Source organism: Larus michahellis, chromosome 9 (assembly GCF_964199755.1).
Source record: "Larus michahellis chromosome 9, bLarMic1.1, whole genome shotgun sequence".
Classification (NCBI taxonomy): domain Eukaryota; kingdom Metazoa; phylum Chordata; class Aves; order Charadriiformes; family Laridae; genus Larus; species Larus michahellis.
In genome coordinates this window covers 9,668,870-9,690,285 of record NC_133904.1, presented here as the reverse complement: position 1 = coordinate 9,690,285, position 21,416 = coordinate 9,668,870, and the positions used below count along the sequence as shown (strand labels likewise).

The 21,416-nt window shown below is 40.7% G+C and overlaps 1 protein-coding gene across 11 annotated transcripts in view; it reads right to left on the bottom strand.

The window, feature by feature from the left end:
• Nucleotides 1-1,654: 1,654 nt before the first annotated feature.
• ZFAND6 (zinc finger AN1-type containing 6) overlaps nucleotides 1,655-21,416 on the bottom strand; it is a 38,749-nt gene continuing 18,987 nt past the window's right edge. For 9 of the 11 annotated variants that reach the window (XM_074599587.1, XM_074599584.1, XM_074599591.1 and 6 more), the window contains 5 exons: nucleotides 13,967-14,136; nucleotides 12,624-12,735; nucleotides 10,383-10,483; nucleotides 3,206-3,319; nucleotides 1,655-2,599 (listed from right to left, as the gene is read on the bottom strand). In XM_074599587.1, the coding sequence (XP_074455688.1) occupies nucleotides 2,451-2,599; nucleotides 3,206-3,319; nucleotides 10,383-10,483; nucleotides 12,624-12,735; nucleotides 13,967-14,117 (627 nt within the window). In that variant the 5' untranslated portion in view covers nucleotides 14,118-14,136 and the 3' untranslated portion in view covers nucleotides 1,655-2,450. Of the gene's footprint in view, nucleotides 2,600-3,205; nucleotides 3,320-10,382; nucleotides 10,484-12,623; nucleotides 12,736-13,966; nucleotides 14,137-16,243; nucleotides 16,373-21,416 lie in introns of all 11 variants that reach the window. The other 2 variants (XM_074599588.1, XM_074599589.1) reach the window with 1 other exon arrangement.

The following is a 21,416-nucleotide window of genomic DNA, read 5'->3' as shown; positions in this document are numbered from 1 at the left end:
AAGAGCTGTTGCTTCACAACAGGCAGCAGCAAAGGTAGTATATGAATTCCAAAGTCAGTCGCTATTCTTGTACTTTCTCTTCTTTCAGTCTCTCAGATACCAGAAGACACCAAGAGGAGTGGCTTCCCCCCCCTGCATTGCGAGATCTAGAGTGTCTCCTCTCTGCTTGGCCCAGAAGCATCAGTGGCAGATGAAAGGTGGACTGGAGGGGAGGGCGTGTAGGGGAGCGAAAAGGAAGGGAGAGACCAGAAATAGGGAAGAGGGAGGAGTCAAACCGAGAAGAGAAGGATTAGAGAATAGGGAAGTGGCAGCAATGAGGAAAGCAAACGGAGAAACACCCACCGGAGAGAAGACGCTGCTGCTCTTCCACGCTCGGTGCCGCGTAAGAGGAAGTTTAGCAAATGCTCTGAGGAAATAGAGGATCTTTGACCAATAAAAAAGGCAGACCATTACCAAAACTTTCCAGAAAGAGTTATTTATTCCCTCTTTTACTACAAAACCCATGTGTTTCATAGATTGTGGTTAAACCATTTTTGCAAGCACGAGATACTTTATTTATTATTGGGTCTTGCAGATTACTTTCTATAGCTATATCTGATAGAGAAAGCTCCTTCTGCTGCCTGGTGTTTATACGCTAAATGTAGTGCTTTATCTACTAATTGCCAGCCATAGCTTTTAAAGAGCATTCAGAATTTTAAAGGATGTGGCTAGCTTTGATTAAAAATTTAATGTTTTAAACAAAGCCACACAATCTCATTTATTTCACAAATGCTTGAAAGCAGCAGCAAGTCACCAAGTGAAATTTCAGCTGCAGATCAGAACCATCTGGAGAGGAATTAGTTCTGCTTTAGTGTACTGTTAAGTTTGGCGATAAGCAGCAGTGGCTGAAGTTACCATGGTACTACATAAACCACTCAACCTTGCAGTTATACAGATGACCCGAGTGGTTGAATGGTTGAAGAACAGACTACGATCTGACAAGACAAGCGGTCTTAATTAAAAGAGTAACTGAGCACCCCTCACAGGACAATAAAAGAACAATTCCTCCTACCCCCAAATGGGGATCACTTACAAGCCTGCAGATCCGCAAAGGAGCACGTGGAGGGTGGTTGTGGCAGCGTTCAATGTTGAAGTCTATGGATTTCAAGCCTCAGAGTAAAGGACATGTCACTGGAGAAACTGTCTCCAGAACCATTCCCTCACCTAACTTCAAGGCAGTCTGTGCAGTGCTGCCTGTCAGACACTGGATCACAAACACCACAGCTGTATTTCCCAGAGCCGGAATCACATGCGCAGATCCTCAGTCTAGTCACTGGCCACATTCGTTTTACCTGTAGCTCTGCCCCCAACTTAAGTATGCTGTCACAAATGACCCCAACTCCTGCACGAGTGACACGCTGCACCAGAAACACAGAACTCCCTGGGCAGAATGTATCAATGCACAAGGTAGGGAGCTTTTGGAAACTGTATTTTCTTTCTGACAGTTATAGGCAAAAAGGTTAAAAAAAAAATAAATCAGAACTTATGGCACTGGGATATGGACGGTCTCGTGTGGATCAATACACTGTAAGTAACGGAACCACCAATGGAAGGTGCCCATGAAAATAAAACAAGAGAAATCCAAATTACAGATGCCAGTGACAGCCACAGGGGCTCCGATTTTTTAAATTTTATTTAATCAAAGTTAAGACGTGGATAAACATAAATACAGCACAGATACTTCAGATCATTCTTCATATTTGTGTACAGACAGACTGATGGATGTAATCCCAATGAAACCTGCAGTCAATGAAGTGCATACAGCCTTCCCCCCACACACACAAAAACAAAAACCAATTTAAAAAAAAAAAAACCACGCAGACAATCTCAGCACACACTCTCATTACAAATGATTCATACATAAATAGGTAGAGGGTGCAAACAAGCTAATATGCGAACATGTATAACCTCTCGTTAATGGGAAAAAAAAAAACCAGAAGCAGCCATAATGATTAAAATACATTCAGTTACTGATAACTAGTTGTGCCATACAAGGCATTATCAAAAAAAAGGAAATTGTGCTGCAGAGAAAAGCTATATACAACAAGAAAATAAACTGCAAAGTTAACGCATGCATGTTTTATCCTGGAAAAGCACAGCCCTCCAATATTTTCTCCACGTTTGTTATAAAAGCCCTCTGCACTCAACTAAAATTAGAATGATCTTAAAGGATAATACTTGTAAAGTTTACTTAAGTCTTCAGCCACAGAAAACTGCAATGAAAATAAATGTTCAGAGTCATTTTCAAAACAAAAAACAAAAACAAAAAATCTATTCATCTGATGACATGCATGATTAAAAGGTCTAGGCAAGATACACTGCTCTACATTCCTGATGACTAAGGAAAAAAGCTCAAGTCAATTTAATCTGCAGATGGTCAGAGGATTTTGTATTCCAGCAGAAGCAGCAGTTCAGATCTTCTGGATCTTTTCCCCAACAACTACAGGATTCTCTTTTCTGATTTTCTCAGCAGCATCAGCTTTGTAATTGTAAGAGCAACTGTGTACATCTGAATAACGGTGCATACCACAGTAGACGTTTCCACACCGACACTCAAACCCTGTGGACAGAAATATTAGCTTAGGAATTTCGATATTCTTATTTATACTGGTTTGGTTTAAATCCTGAATGTGTTCACTCACTAGCATTAAATCTCAGTCACCAGTGTCAATCAGCCAAAGAGCCTCTGCTGCAGAAAGCATAAGAATCACAAATAATATATTTTTAAGTGATTACAGTAAGATTTGACTTGACCATTCCTTCCTACCACACTATCACAAGACATATTCCTAGAGACCTCCTGCTCTCTTCCTTTGTTTATGAATCTTCACCCCCCAGGACTCTAGTTTTCTTAGGCCCTTTCACTGAACCACTGCAAAGCTGGTTAATGACAGCAGCAAACTATCATCCAATTCCTCAGCTAAGCAGACTTCCAAAGGGAAGTATTTGGAGTTATGAATTTCACTTAAAGACAGGAAGCTGAAAAACAAAATAATACATGAATGACTAAATCTAGTAAGAGCCAAGCAGAAAGCACCTGTGGCCAAGTTTTACTTCAAATCAACATCGAGATGACCATGCCCCATTCCCCCTTAAAAGAATAAACTTTCAAAGGTGCAAAGGCTAAACAAGTCTCTCTAAGAAAAGTGAAATCAGAATTTCTTACCAGTAAGTCCAACCTTCTTCCTGCACATGAAACAACGATTCTTTTTCTGTTTTGGTTTATCAAGCGACTTGTCTGGTTCTTCAGGTGTAGGCTCTGCGTTCTCTGACACTGAAGCTAACATTAAGAAAGTTAATAAGAACAATGGAAAAAAATGTCAGTCTCTCTCCCCTCTTCCTCTAAGTCTTACAATAATTGAAAGCCCATGTTGTAAATTTTTGGTTTGGGGTTTCGTTTGGGGTTAGCCATTTTGCTGCAGCTTCTGTGTCCGAGGTGCGATGGACTCTCAGTAGCGGTACTGGAACTCCCTCCTTCTGGACCTTCAATCTAATTAGATAATTCACCAAATGCTCATACAAAGTTCACAGTACAAAAACACCATAAAGAAACAGACTAATTAAAAGTTCGGTTTAAGAGTAAGATTCAGTGCTGTCAGGTCTGGGAAGAGAATCCAACACCAAGAGTTTCCCCACCAGTGTTACTAGTCCAGTTCCTAAAGTCTGCTTCCAAGAAGCACTGCATTTATTAGGATCAGTTGAGTAAAACACTCCCTTTCAAATACTGAATCAACATCATTTTTGCTGAAGGCTGCAGTACGGAGGCCACACAAAATGCAGCATTTCAGAACAATCTCTACCACTGTGACGCTGCTGCTCTTGCATACCTGGAGAAAGCCTACACGGGGGCTACTCACTCCCTGGGGTGAGACACCGTCAGCTCAAGACACACAGACTTACAGGGAGGAGGGTACACTATCCTGAAATCCAGAAGGAAGCAGGTAAACATCTAATTTTAAAGACACTTTTGCTAGGACAGCTTTCAGCCTACTCTAATACTCTCTCACATTTGAAAGACAGGTTACAGGTTGTGTGGGAGAACATAAACAAGTAATGGTAGTATTTGCCTGACCCAGGTAAAAATAGAAATTGGCTGGTTTTCCTCAAGTATTTGCACATTCCTTACATTACAAAACAGAAATAGAAACCAAAAAACCCAACTTCATTTCAAGAAGGGCTAAAGGCCAATCTCTGCCTCCCAGCCCTTGCTAGATCACAGCAGGACAAGTCTCCAGTGAGTCAGGTATACAGAAACTAGGAGTATTTGCAGCAAAAAGGCAAAGAATGAAAGCAAGCTCCAGCTGGGAGGAGTGTCAATGGAAGCAGAGCTAGAACCAACCCTGTAAAGAAGGGAATACAACAGCAAGCTCAGACGTTTGTCAGGGAAAAAGCTGCAGGCATCTCTGTGCAGCTGGACTTTTGTTAGGCAGAAAATGTCAGATGGAGTTCCGTGCTAGTTCTACGCCAGCCGACTGCTATGCTGCATGACAATTCTGGTGGGTTTTTTTTTTTCCTCTGCTGCTATTCTGATGAGGGTTTTTTTTCAAAGGAAAGGGCACTTTCCACTTTCGCAAGTGTATCAAAACACTGTAGTCTGCACCAAGCAACATCAACAGGTAGCAAAATGCCTGACCACCAGCAAAGACTTTGCTTGAGTGGACAATATATTCCAAAGGTTAATCTAGCAAAGATAGACTGTTATACATGGTTTATTAAATCAGTTTAAAATCACCATCTATGTTAGAAGCAGAGCTTTTCTTTGTCCTGAAGTTTATAATAATTGATAGTTTGCAGAAAAAAGATTCAATAGCTTTAAATGGCTGTTAAAGGGCACATTTCTGAGTGGGCAGATAATATTCAAAGCTTTGCAAGACAAGAATCAAAAGCAGTAACGATTAAGAGATGCGAGATGAGGATCAGAAGCAGTAAGACTTAAATGAACTCTTGCAGTGCTATACAAAACAGACATTGCAGTGTTTATTAATTAAGAAAGCTTCGTGCCATGCGTTAGTGTTTAGCAGCTAATGTTCTCAAGTTTGCATTTCCTATTTGTAGCAAAATCCAGATACCTCAACAGAAGTTTGACTAACAGCCTCTTTAACTATTAGCCAAATTTAGGAAAAACTGGCACTGTTCCCTGCAAAACAGAGCTACGATGCACATACTTACATTTTCTTTGTGTGTATGGCTCTCACATTAAAAAGGTTTAAAAATACTTAAAGGGCTGCTGCTCACTGTAGAGCCGAGTGGGAAGATTTTTCTACCGCTGCCACGAGTCACTTTCTATCTACTGTAGTAACCGTAAATTCTAGATCTCAGTTTGCTTTTGCATAGAAGCCAGAGATTTGACTCAAAATCCTCTATGATAATCATGAATACCCCAACCACTAAGCCACCTTTAGATGACAAAATGCCAGCGTTTAGTGCTCAGTCTACGAGCTAGCTGTGACCAACACAAGAGAAAAAAGCCAGGTAAAATGCAATACCACCCAGGTTGGAGCACACAGGACACATGTCGCAGCCACTCCCAGCTCTGGTACTTCTGTCTGGATCCCAGGATGCTGCTGCCTCCTCTGGCTGAAGCCATTCCCTCCCTTCCCCCAGCCCTGCCTTTAGCTGGAGAACAGAAGCACTGGCAGCACCAGTTCAAACTGACAGCTAACCAAAAAAGAATAAAGCATGAACACACTCTCATTTTTCTGGAGCTGACAAGTTGGGCTGGCCGCTAGAAGTCCCCTGTTTTACAGAGCATGTTCTTTGCTGATCAAAACAAGCGGAGCCTGGATTTCCTCTTAAAGGCAGCAGCTTTTGCAACCGCTTTGCTTGTGCCAACCCTGCTTGAACTTGTGTACTCCGACTTCCCATGAAAACAGCACCCGTGAGATAAAGTACACTCCAGTCCTTGCATCCCCGGAGGCACAACACGGAACTCCATGTATTTGCTGCAAGATCCCTGGCACCTCCTCTGTTCCCTCCTCTGGACATTTTACATGTATTGCCCCTCTATTACCAGGCAGAGCTTCTCAAAGAAAAAGGTTCCTCATTCCCACAGGAAGAATATTAACAGCCACCTTTACCTCTTAAGCGCATCTGACCAGATCGAGGAAGAATACCCACCTCTCCAGAGGTTCATCCTAAGCAGAGGATCCATGCTTCCTAACATTTTAACCCTAAACTGAAGCAATCAGCCTAAAATATGCCATTTCAGTATTAGGAAGAGGCAGGTTAAATAAAAGCACGCTTACCTACAGAATTTAGTTTTAAATCTTTCTTGTGAATGTTCCCTCTCTCCCTGGAGCATTCATCCAGTAAATCAGGATATCCTACGTTATTTTCTACACTTGTGTCATAATCATACTCCACCTCTGAGCCTCTGGTACTGTCACAAAAGCCTGAAGGATCCATTAATTCCTTTCCAGTTCTGCCCACTGAGGTAGCCTTGATAAGCTCCACTGAAGTTGATGCCATTAGTTCAACAGCATTCAGTGTAGATCCACCTTATCTCCATGTAAAAGTCTGTAGCGACTTAATTGTTTTAATACCATTTTTTTTTTTTAACGTAATCAGCAATGACTAAATTTTTAAACTGTTTTACCTCACACAGAAATCCTAGATGAGTGCAAAACCAGGTGACTTCCTCAAAAAGAACAGCCACATACCTTTCAGTTAGTTAATACAGCTAAATCCAGTTTGGAAATCTTGAGTTTCCAGAACACTAGCCACATCATATTACAGGACCGATTGCGTTTTGCAATGCTAATATATGGATCTCCAATTTAGCAATGAGTTCGAAAATCAGAGCAGCTGTTTTGGTTCTCCAAAGTTTTCAGCCTCTGAGAGGCTAAAACTGACCTGTTAATATGATTTATACTTTTAGCCCTACGTTCTCGAGTTGTCAGAGCTCCATACATGTGTGGTGGAGTACTCCTGCCTTCCATGACAAGTTTCATTTACCTTTAAAAATCTCCCTGCAATATAAAGCATGAATCCTAACCTGGATGGTTTCAAACTCATTGATCCTAGAGATGCGAAGTGCCTCTTTACCCACTTGCAGGCTTGCTGTGAGGCAGCCCCGTTAGTCCCCTGGCTAACAAATACAGAATCCTGACTAGCTAATCCTAACAGGCTGTAGTGTTGAGCGAAGGTACAACAGTCCATGAGGCAATCTGAAATGAGTTGGAGAGATGCTCAGAACAGAAGAAAGCTACTAGAAAAGCTGGATTGTACCTTAATGAGTTTCACTTTAGGTCATCTTTAACATATGTTCAAGATACTTAAGAACATTAAAAAAAGTTCTACTGGCCCCCATCTAGCATCTTGACTTTTTGCAGTGTTCCATACCTACAAGCATTATCACACAATCACTAAATGTAAAATCTAGATTTATTAACATACTCTATAGTTTTCCTCTCTTTATTCTGCAATGCATGAACCCAATGAAGACAAACAAATCTGAACTGCTCTTTGGGATTTTTATCCCTTTGTAGTTTTAGCTTGTCTGCAAACAGCAAGGACTGTGTGCACACAGCTCAAGTCCCATCTAGCTGTCTGCTTTAAAAAAAAAAACCCTAACAGTAATCCAAGAAAGCCTAACTATTCACCCACTCTTTCATTCATTATTATTGTAGCCTAGTAAATTATGTTAAATGGTGAGTTAAGGGGCCCTCAGCTACATAAAACTACAATAGACTAACTTATACAAGTATCATAAAACAATCTGCTCCAGAACAGATGTTCCAAAGCAGCAAGATTTTTATCAGAATAAATACTGAACAAATGATCAAAGCAGACATAATTTCTTTTTTCTTCCCCTACATCAACAGAAGTAGCATTATAAGCTCTTCAGTCTGGGACCAGCTCCCACAGTTCTGAGACTTTTTTTCTTTTATAAATGCTACAAAGCCAGACAATACTAAATAACTCTGATTCACACATTTCTATTACATTCTTGTCAGCAGCCAAAAATTCAAATTCTGAATGATGCAGGGTAAAAGAGGCAAACCAAAAAACTTTAGGACGCACAATTGTGACAACAACTCAATGAAATCCACTTAGCATCCACTGTAAGCCGCTTTCTTTACAAACTTACACTTTCAAAGCAAAATACTTTAAAACTGGAAACACTATATTTCCTGTGATTTTCAGTTAAGCGATAGCACAGAAACAACTCTTCAGAAAATGAGGCTGACCCTGCCACAGCGAGTTATAAATAGGGATTGTAATTTAGAACTGCAATTACATGGCAGTGGTGTTCTTAGTTTAGAAATCACTATGGTACAAAGAAAAGGACACAGCTGAGTACTCTAAACACCTGATATAGGTTGAACCTTGAAATACTTACTGTCAAATGCGAATACACCCCCTTGAAATCTTACCTTCTCATAGGGAGAATTAGCTTTAGAGGTAAAGAATTGGAAGGAGCATAAATTTATCCAAACGGGTAAGAAGAGAGGCATTCCTCTGAAAATTTGCTGGGAAAAGTCTTTTCACAGGCTCAAGTAACCTCACAGTAGAAGCATCAAAGATCATTTTAAAATAAAGCGCTCTCGCCACCTCCCAGTGAAAAGATAGTAGACACTGCAAACCTAGAGTTTCAACTTACAGCTAAGCCAAGCAAGTAAGAGACACATGTAAACAGAGAGACTAATTCAGGCACTGGATGGAAAATGAAGAGTCATGAGACTGACAAGAAGGGGGGAGTGGGAAAAGACAGGGCAGTAAGAAGATCATCTTACAGAAGTTGCCTTTATATTCTCTGATATATGCCACATCCGTATCAGCGTAAACCTGCAGTGCAATATTCACGTGCTCGACTGAGGTGTTCTACTTCTGAGGTTCCCAGAAAGGGATGTACCTGCATGGGAGCTGAGCTGGGTTACAGCTGACATGCAGCACATCCCAGGTTCCCCATACTGCAGAACAGGCTGTATCCGCATTACTCAGAGGTATATCAACTAAAAACCTAGTATGCAAACCCACCTCTGTCGTGAAAATATATAGAAATTAAGAAGCATAAAGCTTTTCAGCACTTGCTCTTCTCTCAAGCTGGGTAAGGCTGGACAATCACTGACCAGTACTAAGAGCACACCTTATGCGCATTGTCAAAACTGAGGCAACAAGAGATCTCAGCTCCAGAAAACAAAGAAGCAGGTATCAGAACATGCATCTAGAATATACCTTTTTAAAAGTAAACATGTTTCTAATAATTGACATCTCAAAGGCTAGTACAAAGTGGCATTAGCATTAAAACCTTTTCTTTGAGTTCTGCAGCTACTGTTTGTGTGATGAGGAGGCAGCCTTACTCAGTGCAGTAGCTGAATAATGACTCTTCCATTCCACCCTACAAAAAGGGAGGTCTCCGGCTTAGAAAAGTATCTGAAAAGCAGAACTTTGGTACCAGAGGTACAATGAAAGAACTTCTGTTTAGCATCTTTAAGCGGAATTACATGTTGTATCTGTGGAAAACCCAAACTCGTATGTTTAGACTCGTCTACAGAAACATAACTCTACCCACTAAAGCCTTAGCTGTGTCAGCAGAAGTAAAGGCAGACTACTTACTGACTTACCTTTAAATAACTTTTATGTCTACGGATTAGAAGTCTGAGCAAGTTTTGTATACTATCTGGCATTTTTGCACTTTCCTAAGAAATACTATCAAAAACTCTTTAGTTTTAAGCTCTGCAAGCCTGCACATAAGAAGAAAAAGATTCAAAGAGAAAAAAAAAACCCTTTACATCGTACCAGCAATAAAGATTTCATGCCAATATAGTTAAAATCACACACTCAGCCATTTTCCTTCAAGAAACCAGAGTTTGTGGTTTGGTAATTTTATATTTGATACAGTGAATTTCAGTGGGTCAAAATATTACACCACTGCAGTCCATTGGTGAAAGGTTCTTTTATAGGTGTTTCGTGTTTATAGAAGATACTAACACTGTTCCTATAATAGCTATGTCATAACACCTTCTATCAGAAATCTGCTCACAAACCTCTGCGATATTTGCTGCAAATGACTACTCTGAGAAGTAACAGATACTCAAAACTCTACTTACATGTAACAGCTGTGGCATAAAGACAGAACAGTAGATTGATTTATGATGTGCATTTCCAACCTCAATTAACACACTTGTTACATCAGATACTGAAATCACCAGTTAAACAAAAGAGTTTTCAGTTTAAGACTTGCCTTTTAAAAAAATAAAGTTTAGCCTTATTTTGCCTTCTGATTTCACAGAATATTTGGGTTTGAGAATAAGCCATCGCTTGAACAGGAGTATATGAAGAATAGTCAAAGTTTTAAAAACATTATTCCTAAGTTCTGTCTCTGAAAACTAGGCACCAACCTTGCAAATCTTCTGTCTCGGGTACTGTTTTGTCCACAGCCGTGCTATCCGGTTGGGATGATGCTACAGATTCTGTTAAAAGTGACGGACTTGACACAGGGCTGGCGGGCAAAGAAAAAGTTATGATTTTTATGAGGCACGTCAACGTTCTACAGAGCATTCCTGAAAAAAATACATTAGAGTACATCTTGATGAAAAACCATGCCAGAAATATTTCACTCTGAAGTTGTTTCTGTGACCATATAAAAATGCCATAGCGTCTAAGGACATTAAGCATTTTTGCATTCATACTGAATGCAATAAACCAGTTCAACTATCAAAAGGGAAAAAAATATTTTGGGGTAATTTGGCATACCATCCTGCCACACAGAAACAACAATGCAACATTCAATATGCAAGGATTTTATAGCTTAAGTCAGGAGGATAATTGTAGAGGAGCTACTTTTGGTGTTGTAGTGATATGAACGAGAAAATTGTGGCATGTCAACATTTCCAGTAATAAAGCATCTGCAGCTGTACACAGAACCCCTTAGATTGTCACAGTGTGAAGTGGTGGTGGCCAAACTTCCCAACCCTGTCAGCCACACTGCTAAAGTCACAGCATGGCTGAAAACTCCCAGAGGAACACCCTGGACAGTTATGGGAAGGAGATTTGACACTACTAGTCACTTGCAGCCAAACTGCTCACCCAGCAACTCTGCTATGGAACGAGACAAAGCTGATGTCCCAAGCGAGAGGTAGCACTACCCCATTTGCACAATTTTCTTCTGCCTTTCCACTTAGGCATTCACTCCAAATCCAAGAAATTGGATTATCCTGCAGCTCATGAACCAGCAAAGCCCTACCAGTAGTCCATGACAAACCCAGGGCATTGGAGCTGCAATTTTAATCGCCAAGAATTTCGTTTAGGTCTTGAAGGACAGGTTTGCCTACAAGAGGGCACTGTCAATTTAGTAGATATTTCCTCAGAGTATCATAAATGAGGCATTACCAGAGGCTGAAGTTGAATCCCTGCTTTTATTTTAGAAAAAAAAGAACACATGACACTGATTTTTTGAAGCGCAAGTCTAAGAGCAACCATCCATGCATTTCTCCTGTAATCAAGATAGTGATCAGAGATACTTTTTTTTCCTCTTTCATGGTATTATAAAGATTATGTGAGAAAACACACCCAAGGCACTGTAATTGTAATTGGTTCACCTCTCTGCACTGACCTGCATGATTTTTTTCTTTTTTTTTTTTTTTAACACATACCAGAAGAGTTGTATCAGGGTAAGATACCTATTTTCTACCCCAATTAGAAATCCCAGAATGGAAAGACCAAATACAGCATCAAGCACGGCACCTAGCTTTCAGTTCACATGCAGGATCCAAGCTAACACCTCCTATAAAAAGCTAAAGAGCGGAAAACACAGCCCGAAGAGAATCAGCCATCAGTAACTGATAAAAATCACTCTCAGCCTGTGTTTTACTACATTTTGATTTTTAAAGGAAAGTTGGAATGAATACTACAGCAAGTTAGCTTCCACAGTATAACACACTAACATTTTTCACTCAAAAAATTTCCAAAGCACTTAAGTTGCTGTTGGTTGTGTCATTCTAAACCGAAATGCAGCCACGAAACGTAAACAAATATTTAGCTTTTACAAATGGAGAGCACTTAGTCTGAGTGATTTACAAGAGGACATTATGTCTCCTTGAATAATCCAGTTGGAAATTGCTTGCTTAATACAAAATCAGTTCAGTAGCACAACTTGTACTAAGATTCAGCTATCTTCCCCCTGTTCTAGTACGCTCCACTTTTTGTGAGGCAACTACTTCGTTAACACATTATCATGCACTTATTTATGAGAGCTCTAGTCAACAGCTTTCTGCCATTTTACAAAATCCTCAATTTTCTAAGATGAAAAGAGCTCTCCTTTGGTAAACGCACAACCAACTGCAAGTTGTGGAGTCAGAAGACTAGCCAGAGAGATCTCTGTAGAACAGCATGAAGTTGGCAATGCTCCTATTTGAGCCTAAATTCTAAAGACAAATTTGCATTTGAATGCAAGACGCTGCTAACAGATCAGCTACTATTTACTGTGAGATCCCATGCTTTAAAGTTAGCAGTTAAATATTAAAACGTTTTCCTAATCCAGGTCCTGGCATTTAATTAGGCAGCATCAGTACACTAGATTTAATCATTCTTGATACAGATTTTCATGCAAAACCACAGAATAACAGACACAAACAGCTTACCTTGGCTGCATAGATGGAGTCAATGTAGAATCTAAAGTTGATTGAGTTTCCTGGGCGCTGCCTTCTGTGCACTGAACCGGTAAGGACTCAGTTATACTACTGACAGAAGTTGCTGGAAGGAAGACACTAATGTAAAAGGCATCACACTACTTCCTGGGATTACAGAAGTTACACAATGCGATTATTCTTCGACCCCCATGACATCAACTAGGAAAGTAACTGAATCTCAGCCTATATCATAAAGAAACGTAATTTTGCAAGAAGTGATTATGTTTGGTCATATTTTGATCATGTTCCAGCCCCAGGCCCCCAGAAGTTACAGAGCACAAAACTCTGAAGATGGATCTTTAAAATAGTTACTATTTCTTCTAATTAAAGCATCCATAAACAGCTTTCACAGCATAAACTACAGTATCCTGACATGATAATCTTGGGTTTTGTTTAAAAAAATAGGATGGATCTGTGAGAACCAGTACTATAGCATCCTAATGCCAACTCAGGATCCATTCTGAAGTAGCAGAACCTAGACCCCAAGATTTCCACGGCATTTATTGCTTCAGTTTTAAAAGTCAAGTTTGACACTGAAGTCAAGGAGGGAAGTCTTCAGGAGTGTGCCATGAGATTCTTTGCTGTCAGCATCCAGCCAAGCCAGAAGAGACATTTTAGAAGCTCCAGGGAAGCACTCCCTAACCCTCCTTGCCCCAGCAGAGCAAGTTGAAAACATTGGGGTGAACAGAGCAGAGAAGGGTTCCTCTCTCTGAGGGCATTACCATTAATTTAAAGGGGGAAGAGCCCTCTAGCTTTTCCTAGAGAGTGAATGTAGGAAGGCAGCACTTCAATGGGATATCTGCTTTGTAGGAAAGACCATAGTACATGGGGCATTGGGCCAAAAAGAATAAAGTATCTCTATCTGAAGTTAGGAGAAACTATTCTTAAAAAGCATCTACAGGTTAATCCTTCAACACCAGGCTGTAGAAATTAAGTACATGTATTTTAAATGATTTTCACAAACATTGCCCAAAGCTAAGCGTTATCTCTACTGCCAGTAATTTCAGGAAAAATATGTTGGTGTAGTATTTTTTCTGCATTTTTATATCTTCAAATTGGAAACACTCAATTAATTCAAAAGGTATTAGTAAAAGTCTACTTTTGAGCAGATTAATCACAGCATGATTATATTATGAGCATTTCATCCAAGTTCATTCCATAAGGTAAGATACTTAAATAAAGTGGTTTGCACTAATGCTCCTATACTTTTAGTATTTGGGCATGATCAGGAAGCAAGTTGCTGTCTACTGTGTCATTTTGAGTTGTTCAAACAGACATATGTTAGCATTACTTACCAGGAGGGCTAATTCTACCATTACTGTTCTGCCTTTGAAGATGTTCTTTGTAGCACACCGAACACATGCCATTTGTACGAGGATTCCCATAAAATCCGCAACCAGTGGAACAAAGCATAGGCACTTGGCTACGGTTAGTTTCTTGAGCCATTTTCCCTTCTTCTATAAACCTGAAATTGATACATACAACCCAGTTTTTACAAGCCTGAGAAAACCCTGCTTTTACAGTTGACATTTGAAAATCTGCAGTTTCCTACAGCTCAGCAAAAAAGATCTTCTACAAAAGACGCCTCGCGGGTAATTCAATGCCCTTTCCTAAAATGTCTGTAGTCTGACCAATAATACAAACACAGTCATATGTATGCTTTGTGCAACTCATACATACAGACCCTTCCAGTCCCACCGTTTTATGGTCAATATGCAGCCCACAAAGAAAAGTCATTTTAGAAAATATTGGAAGTATTACTGCTCCTAGCAGGAAGCTAAGGGGAGGACACCTATGCTCTTCTTGAAACTTGAACACCTGACACTGTGAATGAGAACTATAAAATGAAAGGCAAGCACAGTAACGCATGCTTACTTACTGCATAATAATTATTATTAACAATAGTCACATGAATTCGCAGGTTACTGTTTAGTCACGACGTCATTAGTGACGGACAACACAACTACTTACCACAAAACCCATATTATGATTTTTCACATGCAAAAAGAAAATCACCCTTTTCAGCCAAAAAATATTAGACTAGGTACACATACCTCCTATATATCAATTTTGTGTGAAAACATACTAAAAGTGAGAAATAGGACATAAATTTCAAGGCAACTTAGGTTTTGTTTTCATAAACTCTGTACAATTTGTAATTTTTGTCCCTGCCTTGTAAAGATCTGAAGCCTTCTTAATACAAGAAAATTACAACAAATGATCATTTTCAACAGTGTTCTGAACCTCCTAACTATTCTCAAATGGTCCCTCTTGTAAACCAGTTATTGAGATCTGTCACTCAGCAAGGTTAAGTTAATTTTCCATTTTTTGCCCCCCTCCATAAGTATATTGTTCTCCTTTTCTGTATCAGTTTTGAAAGAAAAAATACAACTTCTCATTAAGAAACTAAGTATCTCAAGGTATCCCAACCCTAACAATTCTATGATTCTATGATCAATTATTTTATTCAAGATCAACTTAGGTCTACCATTTTACACTTCCTCATTAAAGATGAGGCTGAAGCATGGATAATTTTAAGTCAAATCAGTGATAAGGAATATTACTGAAAAAAAATAAATCCATCTTTCAAGTAACATCAGTACATATTTCGAAAGGAAAGAAAACAAAACTCAGAGGGGAAGGGGTTTCAAGGTATTTGAATACTTCACCAATTGCCAAGTTATAAAACTAGATTAAACCACAGTAAGAAGGACACCAGGGTAAAAGATTTGCCTTTACATAAGATGTAGTTGAAGCCAAATACAAACAAGTTTCCCATTATTTTGTTTTTAGACAAATATCCTCATCTCCTCTCACACCCACATCCATCGCATTTTGTTTTTATTTCCCCAAAGCATATGAAATTGATACTTCAAAAGTAAACCCCTGGGTTGCAAAACTAACAGCAACACACAAACAGCAGCCAAGTCGTCTGTTCAGAGCAATAAGGTACTCTACTCAAGGATGAGAATGTATTCAAGATATAAGACCAGGAAGATGGACAGGCAGGAAGACAAAAAAAAAAAGTAGTAAAAATCTTTGATAGTATCTTATTCAGCTTCAACCTGCAATTAAGCTTATTTCAGCTGTTTGACTGCTCTCCCCCACCCCAATAAAGAAGCATTTGCTTTCGACATACAAAGCCCCCATTGACCTCAAACGACAGCTAAATTTGATTTTGCTGAAGTACTGTACTTATAGCTGAAAGAGCACTTTCATTCCTGCCTTTCTCCAGACACCCTTTAGAATGAAACTGCAAGGAGCGCATGTGGGAATTCAATTCTTCTGCTGGGCCCAACGCTCAGTGAAGCCATTTCAGGAGAATGTAAATGAACACGAGTTTTCTGTGCTTTGGTAACTCAAACCAATTTAAAGATGAAACTTTACGCAAGTCACTTTTGGCACAGAATGTTTAAGATTGAAAAACTAATTAAAAAAAACACTTTGGAGAGAATATTTCAAGGTCTAATAAAGATTCAATGTCACAATACAAGTATTAATCCTTTTAATTTTAGACAGCAGCGCATTAGAAGAACCCTGCCACACTAACTTTCAAAATCTACCATGATTACCTTTCTGTTCAACGGTTAGCTTCAAGCAGCACGCAGGGACTCAATAACCAGTTACTGCTACTTTCTTCTTCCCCAACACAACCGTTGCTGAAGGGATCAGGTGCTAACGCAATCACAGCATAACAATTTCTAACACAGACATGAAAAAAAATAAGTCAGCTCCAATTCAATAAACAAATTGTGAAAGGTGCACAAAGATGGCCAGAAGAAAAACAAGAAAAGCTGGACTGACTTCCAGCTAAGCCAGTTCCCGAGTTCATTAACCAGTGGATCCTGCCACCAGCCAAAGCACAAGCCACTGGCATGAGGTTCCAGAACACTTAAATCTCTAAGGGGAAGTGCCAGGGATTCTTCTGAAGAGTTTTAATAAAAGCCACAGGAAGCGGAAGATCCTTCATTGGTTGCTAATATTTGGGAAATAAAATAGAAGAGATAGGATCAAACTGATGCAATGTTATGAAGTCAAACGAGAAAGAAGTCGAACCAATACAAGAGCTTGCTGCATTCAGAAGGGGGCAATTGCATACACTCCCCCACACCAGCTCGTGCTCAGCTGGACCCTCACTGACCCAAGGAGCTCCTGAGCTGGGGCGGGGAGGAAGGGAAGAAAATTAAAAAGAAAAAAAAAAAAAAAGGAAGAGAGGTCCATCACCACCATAGAAAGTGTTCTGACAGTTTGGTGAGCTCAATCAGTTCATACACAAAAACTAAAAAGAAGAAAGCACCGCACGCAGAAGGGGTGGGGAAAACTCTGGAACTGATGCGAGGGATGACATGTGACCAGGAGGGACAACACACTTTAGCAGCCTGTAAGCTGCTGAGATGGTTGAACTGATCTATCTGAACCCTAAAGCCACAGAATGTCAAACCAGTATAATAAGCTCTTGCTCCCCAGCTTCTCACTCCCTCTCCCTCAGTGCTCATGCGCACCGAGGTGAATCAAGGAAGCGATCAAACTTAGAAAACCAAGCACCCCATCTTTTGCCAATTAGTTTTAACTAATTGTTACACAGATTGGTTTCTGAGCTTGTGTTTGTCACATGTGCTGTTTGGGCACGAGAGGGTCTATCTGAAGACACGTGTGGAACCACTTGTTTCAGCAGCAGAGCAGGCTTAAAGCATTAGGAGAACCACTAGCCAAAAACAGGCATTGAAAATACAAGGGAATAGAGATCCAAACACTGGAGGTTCCTGCCACCGTACTTCAGACATGCCTCCCCCGTTCACATCCACTACTGCAGGAGGGCAAAGGCCAAGATGACACAGTATTGTGCCTTGGGGACTTTTCCTCACCACCCGGGCACAGCAGGAGCCAAACAGCCGCAAGCAGAGCAGCCCGACTCCGTCCCCATCTCCGCAAACATGAACAGCAAGAGATCACTGAACAGATGTTTTGGGGGGAGGGAAGACCTCCCTTCACCCTGGTTCTTGGCTCAGTTTCAGATGATTTTTGTTTCAAAACTGTCCATAATTCCTCATGCAGGAAGATCCATAGTATCGCCAAGCCCAACTGTCACATAAGGCCATAATGGTGGGCTGTCACTGGAACTGCACCCCTAGAAGTGCTGCAAAAGGGGTGAGCCGGCTCCCGCAGCCCCGGCCCCTGCTGCACACCCCCACCACTTCCCTCGAGTCATAGCAGCTCATCCATCTGATGGAAAAAGCAGGAATATTTATTCTGGTGGACTAGAGAACTTGATGATCTGACAAAAGATCATCTCTAGAGAACTGACATACAGTGCAAAGGAAGCGACAAGGGTAAAAATAGGATGACCCTTTTTAGGGGCAGCCAGCCCGTGCTGAGCATCCAGCCTACAGTAAAACACATCCCAACTGCAGACCCAATCCATAGTTTCAAAACTGGTCTCCTAGCTTGGTCTCAGTACAAAACTTGAAGCAACTTCATAGCCAAAATGACAGCAAGGTCTTGGGATCAACATCACTACACATATGTTCCACTCGGTTTGAGGCGTCACAAAACAAACGTGGAGCTTGTAAAGCTGCTGGAAATACCTCTGGGCTCTGCCCGTTCCCCCCGACCTTTGCTTGCACAACAGCTAGGGTCATGCTGTTACTCTGAATGCAGAATTGGTTCATCTTAAAGAAAGAAAACAACCAAACTCTTTACAATATTTTAAGCATGCTCCCTGCTTTGCTTTACAGTGTAGTTGTATAACCAGTTGTACAAGCACTAATGAGAAGGAAGTGTACCAGAGGGAAGGGCAAGGGCCTTAAACAACCCCCCCTCAATGCAACCCCAGAACATCTTTGTTAAAGATTATGGAATAAATGGCCTCTTTTGTTAGATAAAAATTGCTGAGCTTAAGCCGAAATGACCTCTGATAATTTTCTTCTCAATTTAAAAATACTTACTGTCACTAGAAGCATGGTGGCACACAGCTCTGCAGGCTAAGTCCTTCTTTTGCCATAAATCTAGGGCTTAAAGTCCACCCATTCCTGCTGTTCTCGTCACCTTGATGTACTGTATGCATCTGTAAGGCCTGCTTTCTGCTGAAGCTACAGGTCCTACCATTCCCCCCTCACCAACGCACATCATCAGGGAGTAAGTTACTCTCTGTACCAAGCAACAACCACAAGAAATCGTATAAAGGACATTCCTGATCGCAAAACGTATGTAGAGCTGAAGCTGTGGAAACACTAAAGCAGGGTAAGTCTTTTGGACATCAGGTTCTCTGGAAAAAGAGCCCCCTCTTGCAATACTCTGCAAAGCAAGTCACAAAATACTTGTTTATATCCTTTCCCCGCAGAGCGGGCACCACAATACTGGTCTCCCCGCCCCCCCCTTTTCCTTTTAATTAAAATGTTTATATGCTACTAGTTTCAAATAACTGATACCCTAGCTTTATAGGCTTCAAATGTTAATCAGTAAGATCAGGGAGAGCAGCATTTAGCAGGATTAAACACACAAGGTTTAGGAATAATCTCTTCTCCCCCCCTCAAAAAGTAAAAAAAAAAAAAAAATCCCGCACAGAAGTCAGCCTTCTCTTCATCTGTCTTCCCCAAAGAAAAAGGTCTCTTGAATTCCAGTTGTCCTCATACTTCAAGTTGCGGTAGGGAAAACGAGCAGATCCTCACATCTGCTCCCCCAGCTGAAGTACGGCCCTGTCTTCCGCAAACACTCCTAAAATTCATGACTGGTACGAGAAGTCTCCCTCCCAAATGCTAACGTTGAAACAGAAGAGACCACCCAAACAGCATTCTGCTTCAGTTGCAGTACCACACCAGACACAGTTTGAGCCACACTGATGCCAGCTTTGAAAATGCTTCTCAAAGAGAAAGCAGAGCATTTAGTGTAAGGTACTCTCTTCGCTGTCAAAGATCAACCCACTGTCAGATTTCAGCTGACACCTCAAAGGATGAATCCAATTTTTAACAAGTGATTAAAACATTCCCTCCTCCATCATAATCACCTTTATAATGAAGCAGTTCAGCGCTGATTTAAGTTGCACCAGTACTGATGGTCATTTTTCCTTTGTGCTAATGAAGCAAGGAAGCAACTGCGAAAAATGATAATTTGTGCTCCTTAAAAATATAATGCTTCATCCCAGGCACAAATAAAAGCAAGATACGAGTTGTGGAGACAAAAATACACTTCATTTCAGAGCATGTACTGCTATGGATATCTGATACTGCTTGTATCAGATGTATGAAAAGGCGTGTTGGTACAAAAAACAATAGGAAATGCATTCCTCTGCAGCCTTATCAAAACGAATGGCAAATAAAGGCCTAAAAGCAGAGCTCTGCTGAATCTTGCTGCCGAAGTTACCAAAGCACTGGCTGTCTTCGAGGATAGCACTTCATAGCAGAAATTTGCAGAGGCACAGCTGCTCAGGTGTCCTGCTGGAAGCGGGACACTACTCGGGGTATAAAGCACTAGCCTCATAAATTAACAGCAAGTTACAAAACGATCCTGTTTCCTTTTTACTCTGTTGCTCTCTCCCAAAAGGCCCCAATTTACATTCACTGAGCAGTCATTTGTAGCTGCTTTAAGGCATTACCATGTCCCAGCAACTTGCTGTGGAGCCAAGAAGAACTGGCAGACCTGAATAGGGGCCTCAGCCATTACAGTTCAGCCCGGCTTGCTGGTTGCAGTCAGACATGTCATTTCATCTGCAGCTCACCCCGGCTAACGCACTGCAGCTGGTTCAGATTTGCCAACAGAGCTACATGTGTAGTTACACTCTGACCCAGTTTCATCAGAATGCTTTGAGTTAAAAAGAGCGAATATGGTTAAGGACCAACTGCAAGCAGATCTGTAAGGGCAGTGACCTCTTTGTTCCTGTAGCAGCAGAACACACAGCTGCTGCATTTTTCAAAACACAGGAGTTACCCAAGTTCCCCAGCACCAAGAGAATCCATGCATTCTAAAAGCTTTCCATTCCTTCCAGTAGGCCTCCAGTTTTCTTCCTGCTCACACATAAATACAGTTTTAAGTTGCAATTTGAACTACTGAAGCAGAATTTATATGATGACTTAATATCGAAAACAAAATATGCAAACTAGTGACCAAAGACTTACATAAGATGTTCTCTCAACTCACTTGACAAGTCGTCCAATATCTACTTATGTTCCAGCCTATTCCTGTTAAACAGCTTTTTATTTTTGTTTCATGGGTAGACTTATTTTAGGTTAAAAAATCAAGAACTTGTATTAGACACTCCTGGCAGAAACTTTACAAAAAGATGGAACGAGTTACAGAATTCTTTTCTTCACTTCTAATTCTAAGTAGTCAGCAAGTTTAAGTCCTTCAGTACAAGAATTAAAATACAAATAAAGTTTGGACCCTCAAGAAAGCTACATGCCCTGTACAGTGTAAATCCCCGATTTAAGATGGGACAAAGACCGTGAAAGAATCACACTGAGGGGAAAAGAGAGCCACAAGTATGAGAGAAAGCGCAATCTCAGAAGTGGCAGATGGACAGAAAAGAGAGAGCTCAGGTCTTAGGAAGGGACATCAGCAACTTTCCCAACTAATCTGAGCCAGAATATGATACTAGCAATGTTACATCATTATACAGCCCAGGAACACTTAGTAGAGACAAAGCCCCCAGTGTACACCGCTAACTACAGCTGTCTGCTCTCGTACTCAAGGTTACACGAGGAACAAGGGAACATTTCACTACAACCTCTTCACTCTTACTAAGCGAGAACA